Below are 18,476 nucleotides of genomic sequence, written 5' to 3'. Positions count from 1 at the left end.
TGGCAACGCATCTTCTTTTTGCCCTTATCACCAGAATTTCTAGACGAATTGTTGCCAGCAGAAGCATTAGGAATAGAAGTTTTGCCACTCGCAGTAGAACCATAAGAAGTGGCTACATTGCTGTTACCACCCTTTCTTTGAGAAGCAATAAAAGCCTGTTCAACTACACGTTGTCTAGTCCTGTTTTTTCTGGAAAGTGACTCTTGCAACAGCAATGTGCATAGTGCGTCAAACTTGACAACTTCAAGATTTCCTTGGGTCATCAGTCTCTAAGTACTAGCAAAAGTCTGGTAGGAATCTGGTAAGGCATCAAGAACAGTCTGCACAAGGGAACTGTACAAAATGACTTCACCTGCAGAAATAAGTTGCTCATTGATATCCTTGACACCAGCAAGAAAAGTGTCCATATCATCTTCCTCATGCATAATCTTCGACTCCAACTCTTTACACGGCAAAGCAATTTTAGCCTCATTGCGGCTTGCATAAAGACCAGCTAATATATCCCAAGCTTGTTTTGCAGATTTTGCTGAACGGATGTGAGGAACAATGGTGCGCTTTACAAACAACGCAATCAATGCATGAGCCTGCGTATCCTTTACATCCCAACGAGATTGTTCTACCGTAGGCAAAACAACTCTAATAACAGCAATCCTTGCAGCAAGACCTGCAACATCCTCAACATCGCCCACATCCTCAGAACCAGGACATATATCAATGCCCTGCACAATATTCCAGACGCCCTTTGACACAAGAACGTGTTGCAACATATAAGCCCACATAGGGAAATTGTCCCCATCCAACCTGTCCTCAGCAGCAAACATCTTGAAGAGACCTGTGTTGTTGTCAACCATGGTAAATGCTGCACCTGATGTGAAAACTGCCTGAAAATAGCAGTGACGGAGCTGGAACAACACGTGCTATATAGCACAAACCGTAGAAGACTATAAGACACATGTTATGCACAAATCGTCACTGACAGAAATTTTGCACAAAATGACGAAATTGCCTGTGCAGGCCTGCTTGTAGCGGAAACGGAGGCCGAAATGAGCCCGAATCAAAAATCTGAGCAGACTGAGCTCTACAAGTATGCCCAAAATATTTGTCGACCTACGAACGCTCACCAAACCTCGCTGTAATCGGAGAAAGTGAGCAGGCGTGTACTGGAGCAGCTGGCGACTAAGCCCGGGAGGACGCAACCTGCTCTGTTTCCAATTGTTGGAATTAGGGTTGCAGAGAAACACGCACAGCTTGGAGAAGATGAAGGAAGCTCAAGGCACACAATAGAGAGTGTGCAATGGAAAGATTAATAGCCCTAGAGTGATGGGCGTATATACAATGCTCGGGGGGAAAAACCTCCTAAAGAGGGAAAAAATGCCTCGGCGGTCCTAGTGTGTTCACACACATCACTACCATATGTATATGGTAACAGGAGAAGGAGCAAGGAGACCTCGACCTATGCTCAGGGATATCGAGAACGGAATCGAGAATGGTCTGTTCATGCTCTAGGTACAGACGCAAACAGAATTGAGAGTTCATCTCTCGGGAATTTCCCGCACGAAAAGGAATTGACCATCGAGTCTGAGAATTAAAACGGAGAGGGTCACTCCGGTTCTTGTGCATGTATAAAGATTCTCCCTAATAAAGATTCTCTTTAAGGGGGGGACCAACCCATCTTCTGGTCCAAAATACTCTGTCGATCTTTTCCCTTGTCTCTTTTGGTTGCAAGTTTATTAATTTTCAGCTTGTTGATTATTCGTGTGCGCTCCGCTCCCATTTGTGACAGTGATATCAGAGCTCGGATTCCTCCCTTTCTTTTGAAAGCAGGACGATTCCGGGAAGGAACGAGAAGAACCATGACGAGCCACACAGAATAACCATTGAACACGAACTTCAACAAGTATGAGTTCAACTCGTGGAATTGCAACAGCTTCTCACATGCCAGCTATCCAAAAGGTTTTGGAAGGAATCAAGAAGCTGCAAGGAACATATGTCGATGGGCGTCAGGAAAATCCTACCGATGGTGTAAGGATTCTAGTTACTAATCCTTAATTAAGTACTTAAACTCATGATTAAGACTTAGGAAACTTGAATTGAACTCAGAAACAAGACTTAGAAGACTCTGTGTTGATTGATTGAATGACTGCTTGAAACTGAGTACAATAGGCTCCTTATATAGGAGACGAAGAGACACAAATGAAAAGACACGTGACTTTAGACGTAAAGACACATCCTTTCAGCGAAGAGCTGCAACCATTGGGCGAAGAGTCGCACCCGTAGAGCGAAGGGGTGTGACCAGTCGTCGAAGGAGTATGGCTTTTGGCAAAGAGACACATCTTTTGGGCGAAGGGGTGTGACCATCCAAGCGTAGGGATTCTCCTTGGCATGGCACTTCGCGTATCTGCAACTAGGAGTAGATGTAATATTGTTAACATAGTCACATGGTAAAGGACGTGATTTTTCTCAGGATCGGCATTCCAATACTCATCAAGGCTCTTCGTCAAATGCATCTTCAACTTCAAAGAAGGAAGGATTATGTACAATTTTCAGTGGTGACCATAGATGGTATCAATGTCGAAAGAAATCAAATCTGTTTAATCTGAAAAGAAATTCCAACGCGAAACATCATCGAATGCTGAACCACCACATTCTGCTAAAGATAAAGGAAAATCTGTGGTCAATACGATTCGTGTCTCAGAGGATATGACTATTCTTATGAAGCATGCTCAGTGCAATTCTTTAGTTTGGAGCCTCTCTCAAAGCGAGTTTTGAGCATCAACATTTTGGTGGACAACGGATGCTCGAATAATTTCGTCAACACTCAGATAGTTCAACAGCTTGGCTTACCAACTCAGAAGACATCTCACTTATATGATGTGGAATTAGCAAATAGATCAATTTGGACTTGTGATCAGACAGTTCGACAGTTGCAGTTCGAGATTCAAACTTATGCAAATCAACTGGATTTTGAAGTCACGCCTCTATCTTATTACGACATGATTCTTGATCAGCATTGGTTATTCCAATATGATCCAGCAATTAGCTTTCAAGGACATACTATCAATTTGTTCAAAGATGGACGAGAATTGATTTTACACGAGCTTTATCATGCGAAACGAATGATTCAAGTCTCACGTGTACTAGCAAACGACATGATACTAAGGATTATGAAGCAAATATGATCTCCGATGCGGATGCAAAAATTCTAATTGATGAATTTTTGAATTCATTAAATTCTCCTGAATCAATTGCTGAAGACAAAGATGATTTCAAGCAAGAAGTTTTTCCAAGTGATACTTCGTTACCAAACAAAGATAAGGACATAGTTGCGGATTCCGAGTATGAAGACGACTATGCTTTCTTTGATTCTTTGTTGGATGATGATATGCCAATTGCAAGTCATGAAATGACAGTTTCTGAAGATGATTTTGAAGAATTTTGGGATTCATTATTGGAAGATGATTACAGTCTCAAGCCAAAATCCTCTCCATTGATTCTAAAATTGAAGTTATCCCATTTGAAGAATGTCTTGAGAAGATTTCCTCTTCGCCAAATATTTCACAGTTATTGGAAGATTTTGAACCAAAAATCTTACATCATATGAAGAATTTTGAAGATCAACCTATTGTTGCAGTCAACCTGATTAAGCCAGATTCTTCTAAAAAGTCTTTGAATAATGCAACTACATGGGATTTAGCAATCAAAGCAAAAAGGTTTCACAAGAAGCAAAGTTTCAAAACAAAGGTTTCAGATAACTCAAAGATTGAATATTGTTGAAGATTCAATGCTTTTCAAGAGTTCTATCAACATTAGAAGTCATTTCTTTGACACGGGCTCTCATTTTAAATGGAAGGGAATGTCACGATTTTTGGGATTATGTTCCTATTTTCGGAGGTTTATCCGTCAAGGCTTTGCTCAAGTAGCATAGTGTCAGACTTAAGGAAACCATTCGAGGTTCACTGCGATGCTTCAGGTGATTGGATCGGGGCAGTGCTCAACCAAGAAGCCCATGCAGTGGCTTATGAAAGTAGACAGCTTAAGGATGCAAAATTGCATGCCTCAATCTACGAGAAGGAACTTATGGTTGTGATTCACGCCTTGTCTACCCGACAGCACTATCTTCTAGGAGCAGATTTTGTGATCAAAACCGATCATCAGAGTTTGCGATATTTCCTTACGCAACGGAAACTATCTGAGAAGCAGATGAGATGGGCCAACTTTTTGCTCATGTTTCACTTCCAAATCCTTCATACAGCTGGGAGTAAGAATGTGGCTACAGACGCATTGTCTAGACGGCCTAGGGTGAATGCAATTTCTCCTATATATCACCAAGAACTGGAATCACTTCCGGGTTTGTATCAAAATGACCTAGACTTCTCCTCCATTTAGAGCAAGTTACACAACCGAGAGAATGAATATCCCTATTCCATTCGGGATGGTTACCTCTATCACCACCAAGCAATTTGTGTGGCAGTACCATGAGGAAGAAAATCATGGCAAAAGCACATGCTTCGCCTTATGCAGGGGTCATATGGATATCCTCCCTATGACTTAAGCATTGGAGAGATATTTCTTTTGGTCAAGCCTTAAAGCAGACATTGATCAGTATATCAGGGAATGTTTGGTTTGTCAAAAGGTAAAGTACGATCGGCATAAGACGCCTGGTTTACTTCAACCTTCGCTTGTGCCTGATCAATCATGGGAGAGTATTGCCATGGATTCTATTTTGGATCGACTCAAACTGGAAATGATGCGATCTGGACCATTGTGGACAGATTTAGCAAGCAAACTCACTTTATTCCAATCAAGAAAACAATCAAAGCAGATCATATGGCTAGGATTTTTCTAGCAAAATCTTTAAGCATCATGGATTCCCAAGTCTATTGTGAGCGATCGAGATCCTCGCATGACAATAAATTTTTGGATGAAGTTGAATTTTTCTTCTACATATCATCCTCAAACGGATGAGCAGAGTGAGCTCACCAATTCAACAGTATTGGATATGTTGAAGTCCTATGTGTTGGACAAACACTTGGATATGTTGAAGTCCTATGTGTTGGACAAACACTCTGACTAGGAGAAATTTTTGGCCCTTGTCGAGTACGTGTATAACAATACGCACACTCGTCTACGAGGAAGACACCCTTTGAGATTCTTTATGGTAAGCCTTTGCTTCCACCGATCCTTTTAGCTAAGGATAAGGTTTTTGCAGCAGATGAGTTTGTCCGGGATCTGGACACGACCTACGGCCAAGTTAAGAGAGAAATTTTGCGCTCTCAAGAAAAACATAAGAAAGCTGCGGACAAGCACAAAAGGAATCTAGACTTAACAGTCGGACAATTAGTCTTACTCAAGTTTGAGAATGCAAGACTAAAGAAACAAGCGACTCATAAAGGGAAAAAGGTAAAACTTTCCAATCGTTACTATGGGTAGTTTAAGATAATTGACCAAGTGAACGATGTGACGTTGTCACAAACTGGTGACGTGGCTGGCCCCCGGACACACTCACACACCCTGCTGACGTGGCTGGCCCCTGAAAATTGCACTGACAAGCTGACGTGGCAATTTACGGACAACCGAAATTATGCTGACATGTTGACGTGGCAGCGTATGGACGTCTGTGATTTTCGCTAACAGTTGTACAAATTTTTCGTAAATTGCACTGGCTATTTTTAGCAGCTTTTGGAAGTTCAATTGCTTTTGGGAACTTTGCTTTTGAATTTGAAGCTTTTGGGGGCTCTGCTTTTAGCAACCCCATGTAATCTTCATAAGAGGCCTTTGGGACTTCTTACTCAGAGCATCTAGACGCAGAGTCTGAGAGTGAGCACCCGCCGCAGGCCCTCGTTGTACTTTGCACACAGATTCATATAAAAAGAAATACCAAAAGGGGCGCCAGTCTTTGGTGCCAATACCTCTGGGCACGAAACTACGCCGGGCCGTGTCGTCTTTGTGAACTGTTTTGAAGTGAATCTCTGTTGTGTCGCGATAGAATCTTTACTTGGGGTGTCCAAGTTTGTTCCAGATGTTCCAATTAGAGCTCCAATCTAATTGGAAGATCCACAATGCTTTCCATGTTAGTTTACCCCGGCGGCCATATATGGGGTCACCTCCAAGTCACCTCCAAGTCAACCTATTGCTGAGGAACCTCTTGAGGTTGAGAAAACGGAAGAAATACTCCAACCGGAGCAGATCATTCATCATCAGGAGCGGCCACTCAAGTCTGGAAAGATTACATTAAAGTATTTGGTAAAGTGCAAGAGCTATTCCACTTTAGACTCTCAGTGGATGACCAAGCAAGAATTAGCATCTTATCCCGAGATTCTAGAAGGATATGTACAAGCACTACAGTTGAGGACAACTATTTAAAAGCTAGAGGGATGTTGCTGAATAGACTATTTTCTTATTTTTCTATTTATTGAAATTAGGATATTTAAATGTGTGCACTTGAACCGTAAGGTTAGGAACTGTAGATCTATTGGAATTACTAAAAGCCATCAAGAAAACGGACATCTCTTATGTGTCATATGATGGGTGACATTAAGTATCGCTAAGGGGTTGTACTGTTAGCTCAATAGGAGAGACCAAGAAACGGGTATTCTTACCTGATGGGGGTGACGAGAGCATCAGAAAGGGAAAATTCCATTGGTCTAGCAAGAAATCCAAACAAGAAAAAGGAATACGTGTAAAGACGCAAGCACAAGAATAAAGATGGGTTCTGAGAAGCTTTTTCTAAAAGCGGAATATTTTTAAGTGTTTTCAGGTAAGAGCAGATGCTTTCCCGCGAGTAGTCTGTGTTTGCATTGCATCTGTGCCTGAGAATTGCATCCCGAGACGCTTGGAATGTGTCTGTGTAGCATCAATTTTCAACTCACTAAGTTTTATTGAGTTTTGTTCAAGTTCACTTTTTTTTTTTTAAGTGACCGGCCGCCCAGTGGGCAGCTCACTTTAAAAAAAGACCAAGGCTCCAAAAACAAAAAAAAAAGACCAGCACTAGACTGTACGGCTGAAAAAACATTACGATCACTCTCTCTCTCCTCACGCTAGAGTTGCCGCCAGCCTCCCTCCATCTCTAGTACCTCCTGCCACTATTCTGGTCAGCACCACACCCGCACCACACCCGCAATTCTTGCTGGGTGCGGGTGCCTATAAAAGCAACCCACGCTCTCTCTCAGTCTCCAATGTTAACCAGCGCTAGTAGCAAGGAGCACCCCTGCCGGGAATCGGCAAGTGATCGAGTGAAGCCAATACGCAAAGTTCGCTTTACCGCACTTGGAGCGACAGGTACCGATTGTGAATTCACTACACGAGTTGTTGTTTCCTGTTTGTGCTTTTGCAGGTACTCCATTGCGGAGAAGGAGCAAGGAGGCCTCAGCCTATGCTCAAGGATTTCAGGAACGGAATCGAGATGGTCTGTAGGGCTTCATGCTCTAGGTACAGACGAAAACGGAATTGAGAGCTTGGCTCTCGAGAATTTCTCGCACAGGAAGGAATTGACCATCGAGTCTGAGAATTAGAGAGGTCGCTCCGGTTCTTGTGCTAGTAAATATATTCTCCCTAATAAAGATTCTCTTTAAGGGGGAGACCAAGCCATCTTCTGGTCCCAAATACTGTGTCGATCTTCTCCCTCGTCTCTTTTGGTTGAAAGTTTAGTAATTTACAGCTTGTTGATTATTCATGTGCGCTCCTGTTTGTGACAGAATAACAATCAGAGATAGAATACACATGGTCGAGGAAAGTCTCGAGGCAGGGGGAGTCCTATAGGTCGTGGAAATGCGCAATGTAACAATGCAGATCAACACAAAAATGTAGTATACTAGGGTTGTGGAAAACTTTCGAGGAAGGGAGAGTCCAAGAGAACGTGGAAATGCACAACGTAACAATGCAGGTCAACACAGAGATGTATGCTGGGGTTGTGGAAAACATGGTCATTTCAAACGTGATTGTCCAAACAGAAGGTAGCAAAATAACCATGCAACCCCTAGCAGGAATGAAGATGAGCCTGAGAGGCTATTTATGGTGCAGCACATGCTAAATACTATGTCCGTAAATGTGGCAAAATCTCGTGATAATGTATGGTATGTGGTTTCCGGTGCATCAAATCACATGACAAGTTATGTGATTTGATGCACAATGACCAGTCATGGTGAGTAGTTTAAGAAATGCAAACTTTGCAAAGTTCTAGTTATGTAGAGATTGGGAATGATTCTGTACATCTCATTATGCATTCAAGAAATGTACCATTGTCTATGACTCACGGTAAAGTAAAGTACATAGCTGATGTATTGCATGTACCCAATATTACAAACATTGTTTTTTGTTGAACACATGGTTGACCAGGTCAGATTTAACTCTGATGGTCTCTTTGTTGAAGAGCATAAGAAGAATGGAAGGTTGGTTGCGCAAGGAAAGAAAGCGAGCAAGATGTTTACTTTGGATGTAAATGTGCTCAAGGTGAATGTTGCCATGTTTGCACAAGGTGCAAGAGTTGTTACAGATATTAAGATTTGGCACAAACGTATCGGTCATATAAATTTGCAGAAGCTGAGTACAATGCAAACTAAAGAGATAGTTATAGGTTTGCCAACATTTAAAGTGACTGAAATGCAGAAGGTTTGTGAAGCTTGTCATTTTGGAAAGTAGGCAAAAGCATCTTTTCCTCATGATAAGCATGTAAATAGGAACGCATTGGATTTAGTGCATATATATGTATGGGGTTCGGCAAAGATTGCATATATGGGTGGATGTAGATACTATGTGAGTTTCATTGATTACCATACGAGGAACGTACGTCGTATGGTTCTATTTCATGAAGCAGAAAAGTGAGGTGTTTATGCACTTTCAAAACTTCAAGGTTATGGTTGAAAAACAGACTAGGAAACATGTAAAGTGCCTAGGTGGAGGGGGAGAATATTTCTCCAATAAATTCAATGGATTTCTGAAAAAACATGGAATTCAAAGGCACTTTTCATACAAGTATACTCCGCAACAAAATGGTGTTGTTGAGAGGAAGAACAAGCACATTGCAGAAGTTGCTAGAGCGTTGATGAATGAGAAGAACATGCCTCATCGTTAATGGGCTGAGGCCGTTGCTATAGGTGTTTACATTATAAAGAGGATCCTACTGCTGCAGTACATGATATGACACCATAAGAGAAGTATGGTGAAAAATCGGATGTATCAAATTTTGAAGTGTTCGGATATATTGCTTACGTGCATGTGTCGTATGAACTAAAAAGTAAGCTTGACCCGAAAGCAGAAAAATGTGTATTCATTGGCTATTCCCTTGAGCAACAAGGGTACAAGTGCTACAATCTTGTCGCAGGTAAAGTGAGGGTGAACAAAAATGTTGTTTTTGATGAAATGGCAAGTTGGTAAGCTAATGTGAAAGATGATTTAGGGGCTAGTAAGAGAGAATGTTACTGCAAAAAATACAGGTGCACAATCGCAAGTTGAGTGGGCCACAAGGGTCACCTAATGCAGATCATGGTGAGAAGCCATAGAGTGGCAGGTTGTGTGAAAGAGTGAGTCCTGCTGACTCTTCAAATGTAATCAAAAGGGAAGGAAAAGGTTGATGATGCCCCTAAGCTGCCAAATTTGAGTGTTGGTTATGATAATGGCGATAGCAATGGTTCTGAGCAAAGTTTAGAGAGGAGTTTGGCATGCCCTCTTTGAAGACTCGGGATGCAAGGAGGATGCAAGCAAGGAACAAGGTGCTTGAAAGTGATCCTAGACCACACACATTTGAAAGAGTGAAAAATCATGTGCAAAGATTGACTCGTGACAATTGTATGGCTCGTCATTGTGCATATATGGCAAAGATTACAGAGGAGGTAGAACCTACGCGTTTTGAGGATGCTATTAGAGATGAAAAATGGTGGCAAGCTATGGATGAAGAGATAGCTTCCCTTGATGCAAATGGAACATGGGAGCCGATGCCACTACCAAGGGAAAGAAGGCAATTGGATATAAGTGGGTTTACAAAAAAGCATAATGTTGATGGCAGTGTGAGAAGGTACAAGGCCACGCTTGTGGCCAAAGGTTATGCAAAGACTTATGGGATTGATTATAAGGAGACATTCAGTCCTGTAGCCAAGATGGTTACCGTTCATGTGTTTATTGCAGTGGTTGTAGCTTTAGAGAAACAAATGGATGTAAAGAATGTCTTTTTGAACGGAGATTTTGAGGAAGTTGTGTATATGGAACAACCACAAGGTTATGCAAACATGAGTCTACGTGACCTTGTATGCAGGTAAATGAAAGCATTGTACAGGCTGAAGCAAGCATTTAGAGCCTGGTACAAGAGGATTGTGACATTCCTCATGTTATTGGGCTTTGAGATGTCTGATGTAGATCATTCATTGTATGTGCGGAAGAATGAGTCAAGAATTGTGGTGATATGCATCTATGTGGATGACTTGATTGTTGGAGGTGATAACGTGGCTGAAGTAGAGGATGTACAGGCTCTACTTATGTAGGAGTTTGAAATGAAAGACTTGGGAGACTTACAGTACTTCTTGGGCATTTAAATTGTTCACACGGAAGAAGGTGTATGGCTATCACAAAGACAATATGGCAATATGCTTTGGACGTGTTGGAAAAGTACGGTAAGGCTGATTGTAAGCCGATTGCTTAGATCAAAATTTGAAGTTGGAGAATGATGTAGGTCAAGTACTTAAGAATACTACCATGTACAAGAAGATTGTGGTATCTTGATCTACTTGATTATCTCACCTCCAGATTTGAGCTACACAATTAGATTGGTGAATTTGTTTATGCAGTCTCCCAAGAAACCACTTGGATACAGTGAGACGTACGTTACACTATGTGAGTGCTACTTTGGATTATGCACTATTTTATAGAGCTGATGTAGAGTTGCAGCTCTGTGGTTACACAAATGCGGATTGGGTGGGTAGCACATACGATCACAAGTCTATCCACGAATTCATGTTTTCACTTGAGAATACTGCTATCACATGAAGCAACAAGAAGCAACCTAGGATTGCTCTTTCGAGTACAAAGGTAGACTACAAGGGTGCTGTAGTGGCGGCATGTGAGGTAGCATGATTGGGATTGCTACTTCACAACTTTGGAGTACAAGTACAATGGCCGGTTGTCATCTCTTGTGACAATCTCAATAGCAAACAATTGGCACAAAACCTAGTGTTTCATGCCAAAACAAAGCACGTTGAAGTACATCACCACTTCATCACAGAGAGGGTCTTAGCAGACGACATCGACCTTGAGTAGGTGGTAGGACAAGCATGTTACTGATATCTTTACGAAGGCCCTTGAGCGAAGAAGCTACGGCAATTTCAAGTGATGCTTTGCATGCGAGAGATGGCGTTGAGCTTGAGGGAGAGTGTCGAGATGTCAAGCTCAACATATACGACTCTTGGACGACTATCACCGACAATCAGCATTATTGGCACGCCTTGGTTGATACGTATATCTTCGCCAATAATACTACAATTGTACAACACCAAGTTGGTCTACCTACGAGAGTGATGGCACACTTATTGATTCACCTCACCCACTAGCGATTCACACTAGATAGTTGTACTAGTTTCCCTTTATGTTGTTATTTTTTCCTTATGTTATGTAGACCTCTTATCTTGAGTTAGTGAAGAAGAAGAAAAACAGGTCTTGCCTACACCTATATGTGTGCACGCGCGCTTGCAAGAGCTCAAGCTCTCTCCTTCTCTCTCTCTTAACACTTTGGCATTCCTGTTCCACTTTCGCGTTTCACATTTCTCTACTCAAGCAATTTAAAGCACTACAAGAGCATTCACGCTATGTGTTCTTGCTCTCATAGGGTATCAGCATGTTCTTGTGTTCTTCATGAACATGATTGTGAACTCTATCCCTTTACATAGTCTTCCACCACTTCCATCATGCACTCTCACAAATGTATCTAAGATTTTTTGTTTCATTTCATGATGCTTCATTAGGCCATCCAACATGCACACTCTAAACTTACATCATGCTTACCATTTTATAGTTAAGATCATGTACAACCATTGTCATATGTCAATAGAATGCCAAAGAACTCTCCCCTAACCAAGCATAATAATAATTTTCTCGTCTTTTTGCTATCGAGAACAAACATTATTAAGGTGCATATTACATAAAGTACCCATTGGATTCCATTCAACTTGAAAAAGCTTAGAAGGTGGAAAAATGAATTTCTGTGACAAATATGTTGATTTTGTTCGGTATTCGTAGCTTAATAAAATAAATCATATAAGTATACAAGCAACGCACGCACACAATGTGTATCTCTCATCTAAAGTCCCACTTGTTAAGCAATCAACTTGAATACTACCTACAGAAGGCTGAGTAACAAAATTGACCTCATTTGAATCCAAGATTGAAGACACACAGGAAGCTTCTTCAGCAGGCATTATCACTGAAACAAAAAAATATTAACAAGCTTAATTACAGCAACAATTGTAAAGAATCAAGAGTTGAGAAGCTCTGAGTCTCTGATGGGCTTAAATCTTGTTTGGAGCAAAAAGAACACAAAGAAAACAAACTGCATATGATAGGCAAACAAAAGGGGAGCATTGTAACTACACGCATCAGATCACTCGTTTGAGGGTTCATGGGACGTGCCTATGCGATTATCCGATTGACATAAGAAAGCATCATACATACACACACTCTGAGACAGAACGTGTGTGTGTGCGCGCGCCGCGCGCGCACGTGTGTGTGTGTGTGTGTGTGTGTGTGTGTGTGAGAGAGAGAGTGAGAGAGACCGAGACCCGACTGCTAGAGAAGCTTCTGCTCCGATGAGAAGAATGAGAGAGACGTCTGCCCTTTCATTCAAATTCAAATTGCACAAGACTGGAGCTCAAAACTCAAACGAATCCCCGCCGTCGGACAAACGGAAGAACAAAAGGGAAAATTACCAAAATACCCCTCTAATTTGTGGAAATTCTCAAAATACCCCTCAAATTTCAAAAACTCCCAAAATACCCCCGATATTTTGTCATAATTTCTCAAAATACCCCTCAAATTTTCCAAAATTCCCAAAACACCCCTAGTTGTGAGATTAAATTTTTCCAAAGATTAAAAAATTTGTACCTTTCATAAGAAGACCGATTGTCTATCAATACAAGATACTAAAACTAGAATTTGAGTAGGTTATGTAGGCTTTGGAGATGAATTGCTTCATTATTTTTAGATACAATTGCCCTGTTTTGCAAGGTAATTTGTGACAAATTACATTACATGCTAAGCACTCAAAAATGGATCTTTATTGTCAGAAAAGAATAAAGGAATGATAAGCTTGAATAATTCAACCAAAAAAGATACAAGGGTATTTTGGAAATTTCCACAAATTAGAGGGGTATTTTGATCATTTTCCCAAGAACAAATGAAGATGAGCAACGCTCAGGAGGTGTATGGCCCTTTGCTTTGCCTCGTTTATAAGTAACACGGGGTGCATGTAGAGGGATCGACGGCACGGAAACTTTTTCGGCGGCACGAGTGATTGGGGTCGTTGGATCGACGCAGCAGGGGGGGCAAGATTTATATAGCGCCTGACTCGCAATGCTCTCAATGAAACGCCTTAGACGAGCTAGATTGGGTGTGGGAGTGTGAAGGGGCAGGTTGTAATCAACAATGGATGGACACGAAGCCATCGATCCCTTCACTCGACCCTATGTCCTTTATCAACAAGGCTTTGTGGGTGTAGGGTACTGGGGCCCAAAAGAGTAATATGCAACCACGGAGGCTTGAGCCTACACCAAGCCAATAAGATAACGCTATTTCAAATTATCTAGCCGTTCAGACTCCGCTTTTTCGTGCTATTATTGGTTTCAAATTATGAATACACTGATATGAATAAACCCGCTCTGGTTTTTTAATTGAAAAATAGGTAATCTCACAAAAACTTTAAATTGGAAATTTCTCTAATTGGTATAGGCCTCAAAGGAGGTGGCGATTTTGGATTTGGAATGGAGTCCCTTTGGAAAAGTTGAGATGGGATCTTGGTAAGTAGGTGTGGCCTTTTGAGCATACTGACAAGGAGCCATTCTCCCACTTTGAGGACATTGTTCGCATCAAGCGGAAAATGCTTTTGAGGCATCAACACCCCCCATCCTTGCTAGTTGAGGCATTGGTCATGGCAGCAACTTTGCCATATTTTTTTGTTGAAATTGTGGTCTTGCATTTGAAGCCTTACAGTTAGTAGCCAAGTATCTTACTTCATGTGGATGATTGCACATGTATAGTTACATGTTGGCACGTACGGGACATATGTTGGCCATACATGACATATGTTGGCCATGACCCGACATGTCAATGCCATGATATGGAACACGAGGAGTCACTATACCATTGTTTTTGGTTACGATCATATGCACAACTGGTTTGGTGAGTGGTGTATTGCTTGCTTAGCAAAGTTGGTATTCCTGATGGATTTGTGTCGTGGGGGATAGTTTCATGGCTATTGCAATTTTTGGGGTCGCATACTCTATGTGTGCGCTCTTTTATAGGGTTAGGGACTTCGTGCTTACGACTTTGGGCTACATGCATTAATCTTCGGTATGCTTCCTTCAATTGTGCATCAGTTCGATCTCCTATTGTGAGGTGCAATCTTTGCAACGATTTGTTGCATTACATTCTGGATTATGTGGAAGGCTCATTGTGTTAATATATGGGACTCACATTCTTCCCTTACATCTACCACCTTGATAGCTATCTGTTAGGAGTTATTGCATACTCTTCACAATAGGTGGGATATAGCAATAGGCTCCCCTAGGGAAATAGTGGGACAAAGACACTCCTTTCCCCAACTATGAGTGCATTTCTCTTAAATCTTTAGCATGGATTGGGGACACATTATATGGCACCATGCACCCCCATGATAATTCATATTACACTCATCCTATATGCTACCTTGAAGTGTAGCAAGTAAAACATTGTACTCAAGTTTGTACTTTGTCTGGGAGATTAGCTTCATTGAGCATCCCTAGAGGTCTCTTGTACATAGTATATAGGACCTTTTTGTTGCACACACATAGATAACTTCTTCATGGACCGCTATAGTTTGCAATGCAGAAAGAGAACACACATAAAGATCTCAACTCGTAAATCTCTAACTCTTTGAAACTAAAAAATACCCTCCTAATGCACTCACCCCACACTTGCACATTTTAAGGTGGAACCCTAGATCCAACACTTTGTATGCTCCTCTAGCACCATCATTGTCTTATTGTCCCACCTTCACCTATGTTACACTTGAGCTCTTACCATCATTGCACCTTTTGGCTATGAAGAACATGGCCTTCCTCCTATTGGCTAGCCCTTGTAATGGCCCCTCACTCCCTCTAGAATATTGACCCTTCACACAACTCTCTCTCTCCCTCTCTCTCTCTCTCTCTCTCTCTCTCTCTCTCTCTCAATATACAAAGAATTCATGATACAAGGAAACATTATGACCTCCCTTTATTTTGTGCACCCTTATTGATGTGTTATGCCCCCACTCAAGCATTCCAACCAATCACAAATGGAATGAATGTGCTATGTGTCATCTTGAAACTGGAAGAGAGCATACAATGCATTTGAAAACATGTGTCAGGCAGGGGATATCAAATGTTGAATCCTCAAAAAAGATCTCCTTGACACCTTGGCAACACTTGTACTTCTTTAGGGGGTTGAAGTATGGGGTGGTAGCTTTAGTGGCTCCATTGGAAAGAGTTTGAAAATGTTCAAAAGTGCTCTTTTACAAACCTTCTCCAACTGCAAGTATAGATTCCTTGCACTCTCCTTCTTCTTGAGTCGGGCTCACTTCCCATTGAAATTATGGGCATGGGTAGATTTTTGGACTACATGATACAAATGCGGCAAAGCTTTCCACACTGACTTCTTAAAATTGCATGGGAGAGAAGTGACAAAGTTCAAAAATCATGGAAGCAAAATATTGAGCTCATAATGGATGGAAGTAACCAAGAAGTTATTTGGAATATGAGATGCAACACACTTGCTTCATGATGCATCACTAGACCCTATATTGGATGAGGCTTTCCTACAATGCCAGTATATCATGGCATGAGAAAAATGGGAGGCTCTCACTTCATGCACTACACACATTTCCCCCCATTACAAAACATGTTGTTGTAATGCCAAGGGCAAACACAAGGGGGGTCACGGATCGAGGCCAAGGGCCGATTGCTAGGTGTGGACAAGGGATTCTAAGTATGGATGGCCAAGGGCATATATTATGGGTGGTAGGGCGGAGTATCCTCCACGGTAGTTCCTAGGTTTCTCACATTGGTAGTATCAAAGCTCAGGGGAGGGGGAAGCTACGGAGGGGGGAAAGAGAAGGGTACGAGTCTTTTGCATGGATGCATGCTCTCTCTCTCTCTCTCTCTCTCTCTCTCTCTCTCTCTCTCTCTCTCTCTCTCTCTCTCTCTCTCTCTCTCTCTCTCTCTCTCTCTCTCTCTCTCTCTCTCTCTCTCTCTCTCTCTCTCTCTGGCATGGCGATTCTATGGAGATGAAGAGGCACTAAAAGTCATGGAAGATTTGGAGGGTTTTGCTTTTTGCATGAAGAATGCAAGGCATGGATGTGGGCAGCATCCCCTGTAGAACCGAGCAATTTGGTTACAAGAACACGCTTGCTATGAAGGCGAGGTCGAAAAGTAGAGGAGAGCTGAGCACAAACTCGTGGGCATGCACCCTTGCATGTAGGATGAGGTCGTGGTCGACATGCAACGTTTTTCTCATGCTCCGGCTCATTGGATGTGCACTGGAAAGGGCAAAAAAATTTGTCTCTTGAGCACATCCTACGGGAGCTCGTGGCGGTCGTGGTGAGCAAAGGTGCGTTGGGTGTAGGTTGTTGCATTGTGGAAGCCTTGCTTCAACCTTGCCTTCACAGTGGGAGCGTCTTTTTGCAACAACCTCTGAAGCACCCAAAACCCCTCAGGGGGTAATTCCCATAAGAAAAAGCCTCAATGAATTTTGATGTGGGACGAGCTCATGCTTGTCGGCATGATTGTCGCATGAGAAGCTCAAGGCTACAAGCCCACTTACATGAAGTCTACAAAAAATTGTTGCAAGTCATCAAACATTTGTGCGATGGAAAAGATACAAAATTGTTGCAGGCAAGATGAATCAAAGCTTCGACTTGGATTGTGAATAGGGCAAAGCCCTCGACATCAAGAAGCAGTGAAGCCCATTATCCACCACCATTGCCAACCATGTGACATCAGGACGCTTCATATTTGACAGAATTTTTAATATAGAAGTTTTGATGGTTGTTTACAATGAAGTTGAAATTATTGTTTCTCATTCATCTCAATTTTGCAGAAGTTTTTGCATTAGTAAAAGCAAGCTCCGATACCATTTCTTATGGTGGCAGGGGAGCTTGTTCCAAAGGATGTTTATCAAGGACAAATGTCAAGGTGTAAGTATGGCCAACAACAAGTGCAGCCAAGGTGGCTTAGCAGTACATGCCTATGGCTTGAACGGTAAATCTGTGATTGGTATGGTCAAGGTACTCGACAAGGCTGACCATTACTCGACAAGATGCAGATAGGTAAAGTTGCCTAGCAATAAAGGCATGGAAACTGGTAATATTCTAGCATCTCAAGGAGATGGGCATGGCCTATTGCTAGACTTGATACTACCACAAGTGACAACTACTCCAAAGGCAAGGTGTAGTATAGAGTTTTTTTTAATCAATCACGTAAGACAGGCAATGGCTATGAGCCGCAATCGAGACGGGAAAGTCCCGGGACCACTTATTTCATCTTGAGAAGCCACCATGGGTTTCTCTATGTCGTATTCTAGATTTGCAATTTTGCTAGGTCATGGTTCCTAGGCAAACTATTCTTACACATCCGTTGATCAAGACAAATCTATATGGTCAAGGACAAAATTAATCATGCCAAGAAGGTACGTAGTACATACTTTCCAAGTATTTTTTTGCTTTTCAACACGTGGTACAATTTGACATTGTCGATTATCTGTGAATGTTCAGCAAGGTCGACTTTCTTTTGCTATGACATTGTAAATTGGCAAGAGTATTTATTAGCTACAAGCACTAGAACTCCATGAGTACTTATGTGAAGCAATGCTTTCCTTTCGCCATTTGGCATTACAGTTTCCAAAGTTTGGAATTTGCTATTAGCATACAAACTTGGGGGAACTTGCCAAGATGTTTGCAGGTTTTTACATCACAAGAGGGTGTATATGATACATATGCTAACTCAATCGAGCAGTACATATGGCTATGAGGCAAATTTGAGCAAGCTTCTTACTTATGAATTATCAAAAACCTGGCACAACATATGGGTGATAAGGTTAGTAAAATTCAAGTTATGCTTGTTTCTTCTGTAACTTAACCTTTTATTTGAAAAAAGATTTCTCAATTATGCAAAGCAAAGTGCTTTGTCAGGCTTCATGCGAAGCAAGGCTTCTCTTATGTGCCAAGTTATTATCGATTGACTTCAAATCAACGATAATGGCACACATCT

The 18,476-nt window shown here is 41.7% G+C and overlaps 1 protein-coding gene across 1 annotated transcript in view; it reads right to left on the bottom strand.

Moving 5' to 3' along the window:
• LOC147460843 (uncharacterized) overlaps positions 1 to 12,860 on the bottom strand; it is a 44,504-nt gene extending 31,644 nt beyond the window's left edge. The window contains exons 1-2 of the mRNA XM_086499683.1: positions 12,759 to 12,860; positions 12,348 to 12,403 (exon numbers count right to left, since the gene is read on the bottom strand). Coding sequence (XP_086355809.1) covers positions 12,348 to 12,398 — 51 coding nt within the window. The 5' untranslated portion in view covers positions 12,399 to 12,403; positions 12,759 to 12,860. The remainder of the gene's footprint in view (positions 1 to 12,347; positions 12,404 to 12,758) is intronic.
• Between the last annotated feature and the right edge of the window lie 5,616 nt (positions 12,861 to 18,476).

Source organism: Adiantum capillus-veneris, chromosome 3, assembly GCF_014529385.1.
Source record: "Adiantum capillus-veneris isolate H3 chromosome 3, ASM1452938v2, whole genome shotgun sequence".
NCBI classification, from domain to species: domain Eukaryota; kingdom Viridiplantae; phylum Streptophyta; class Polypodiopsida; order Polypodiales; family Pteridaceae; genus Adiantum; species Adiantum capillus-veneris.
Note: the sequence above shows the minus strand (reverse complement) of the source record. Positions and strands in the feature narration are given on the sequence as shown.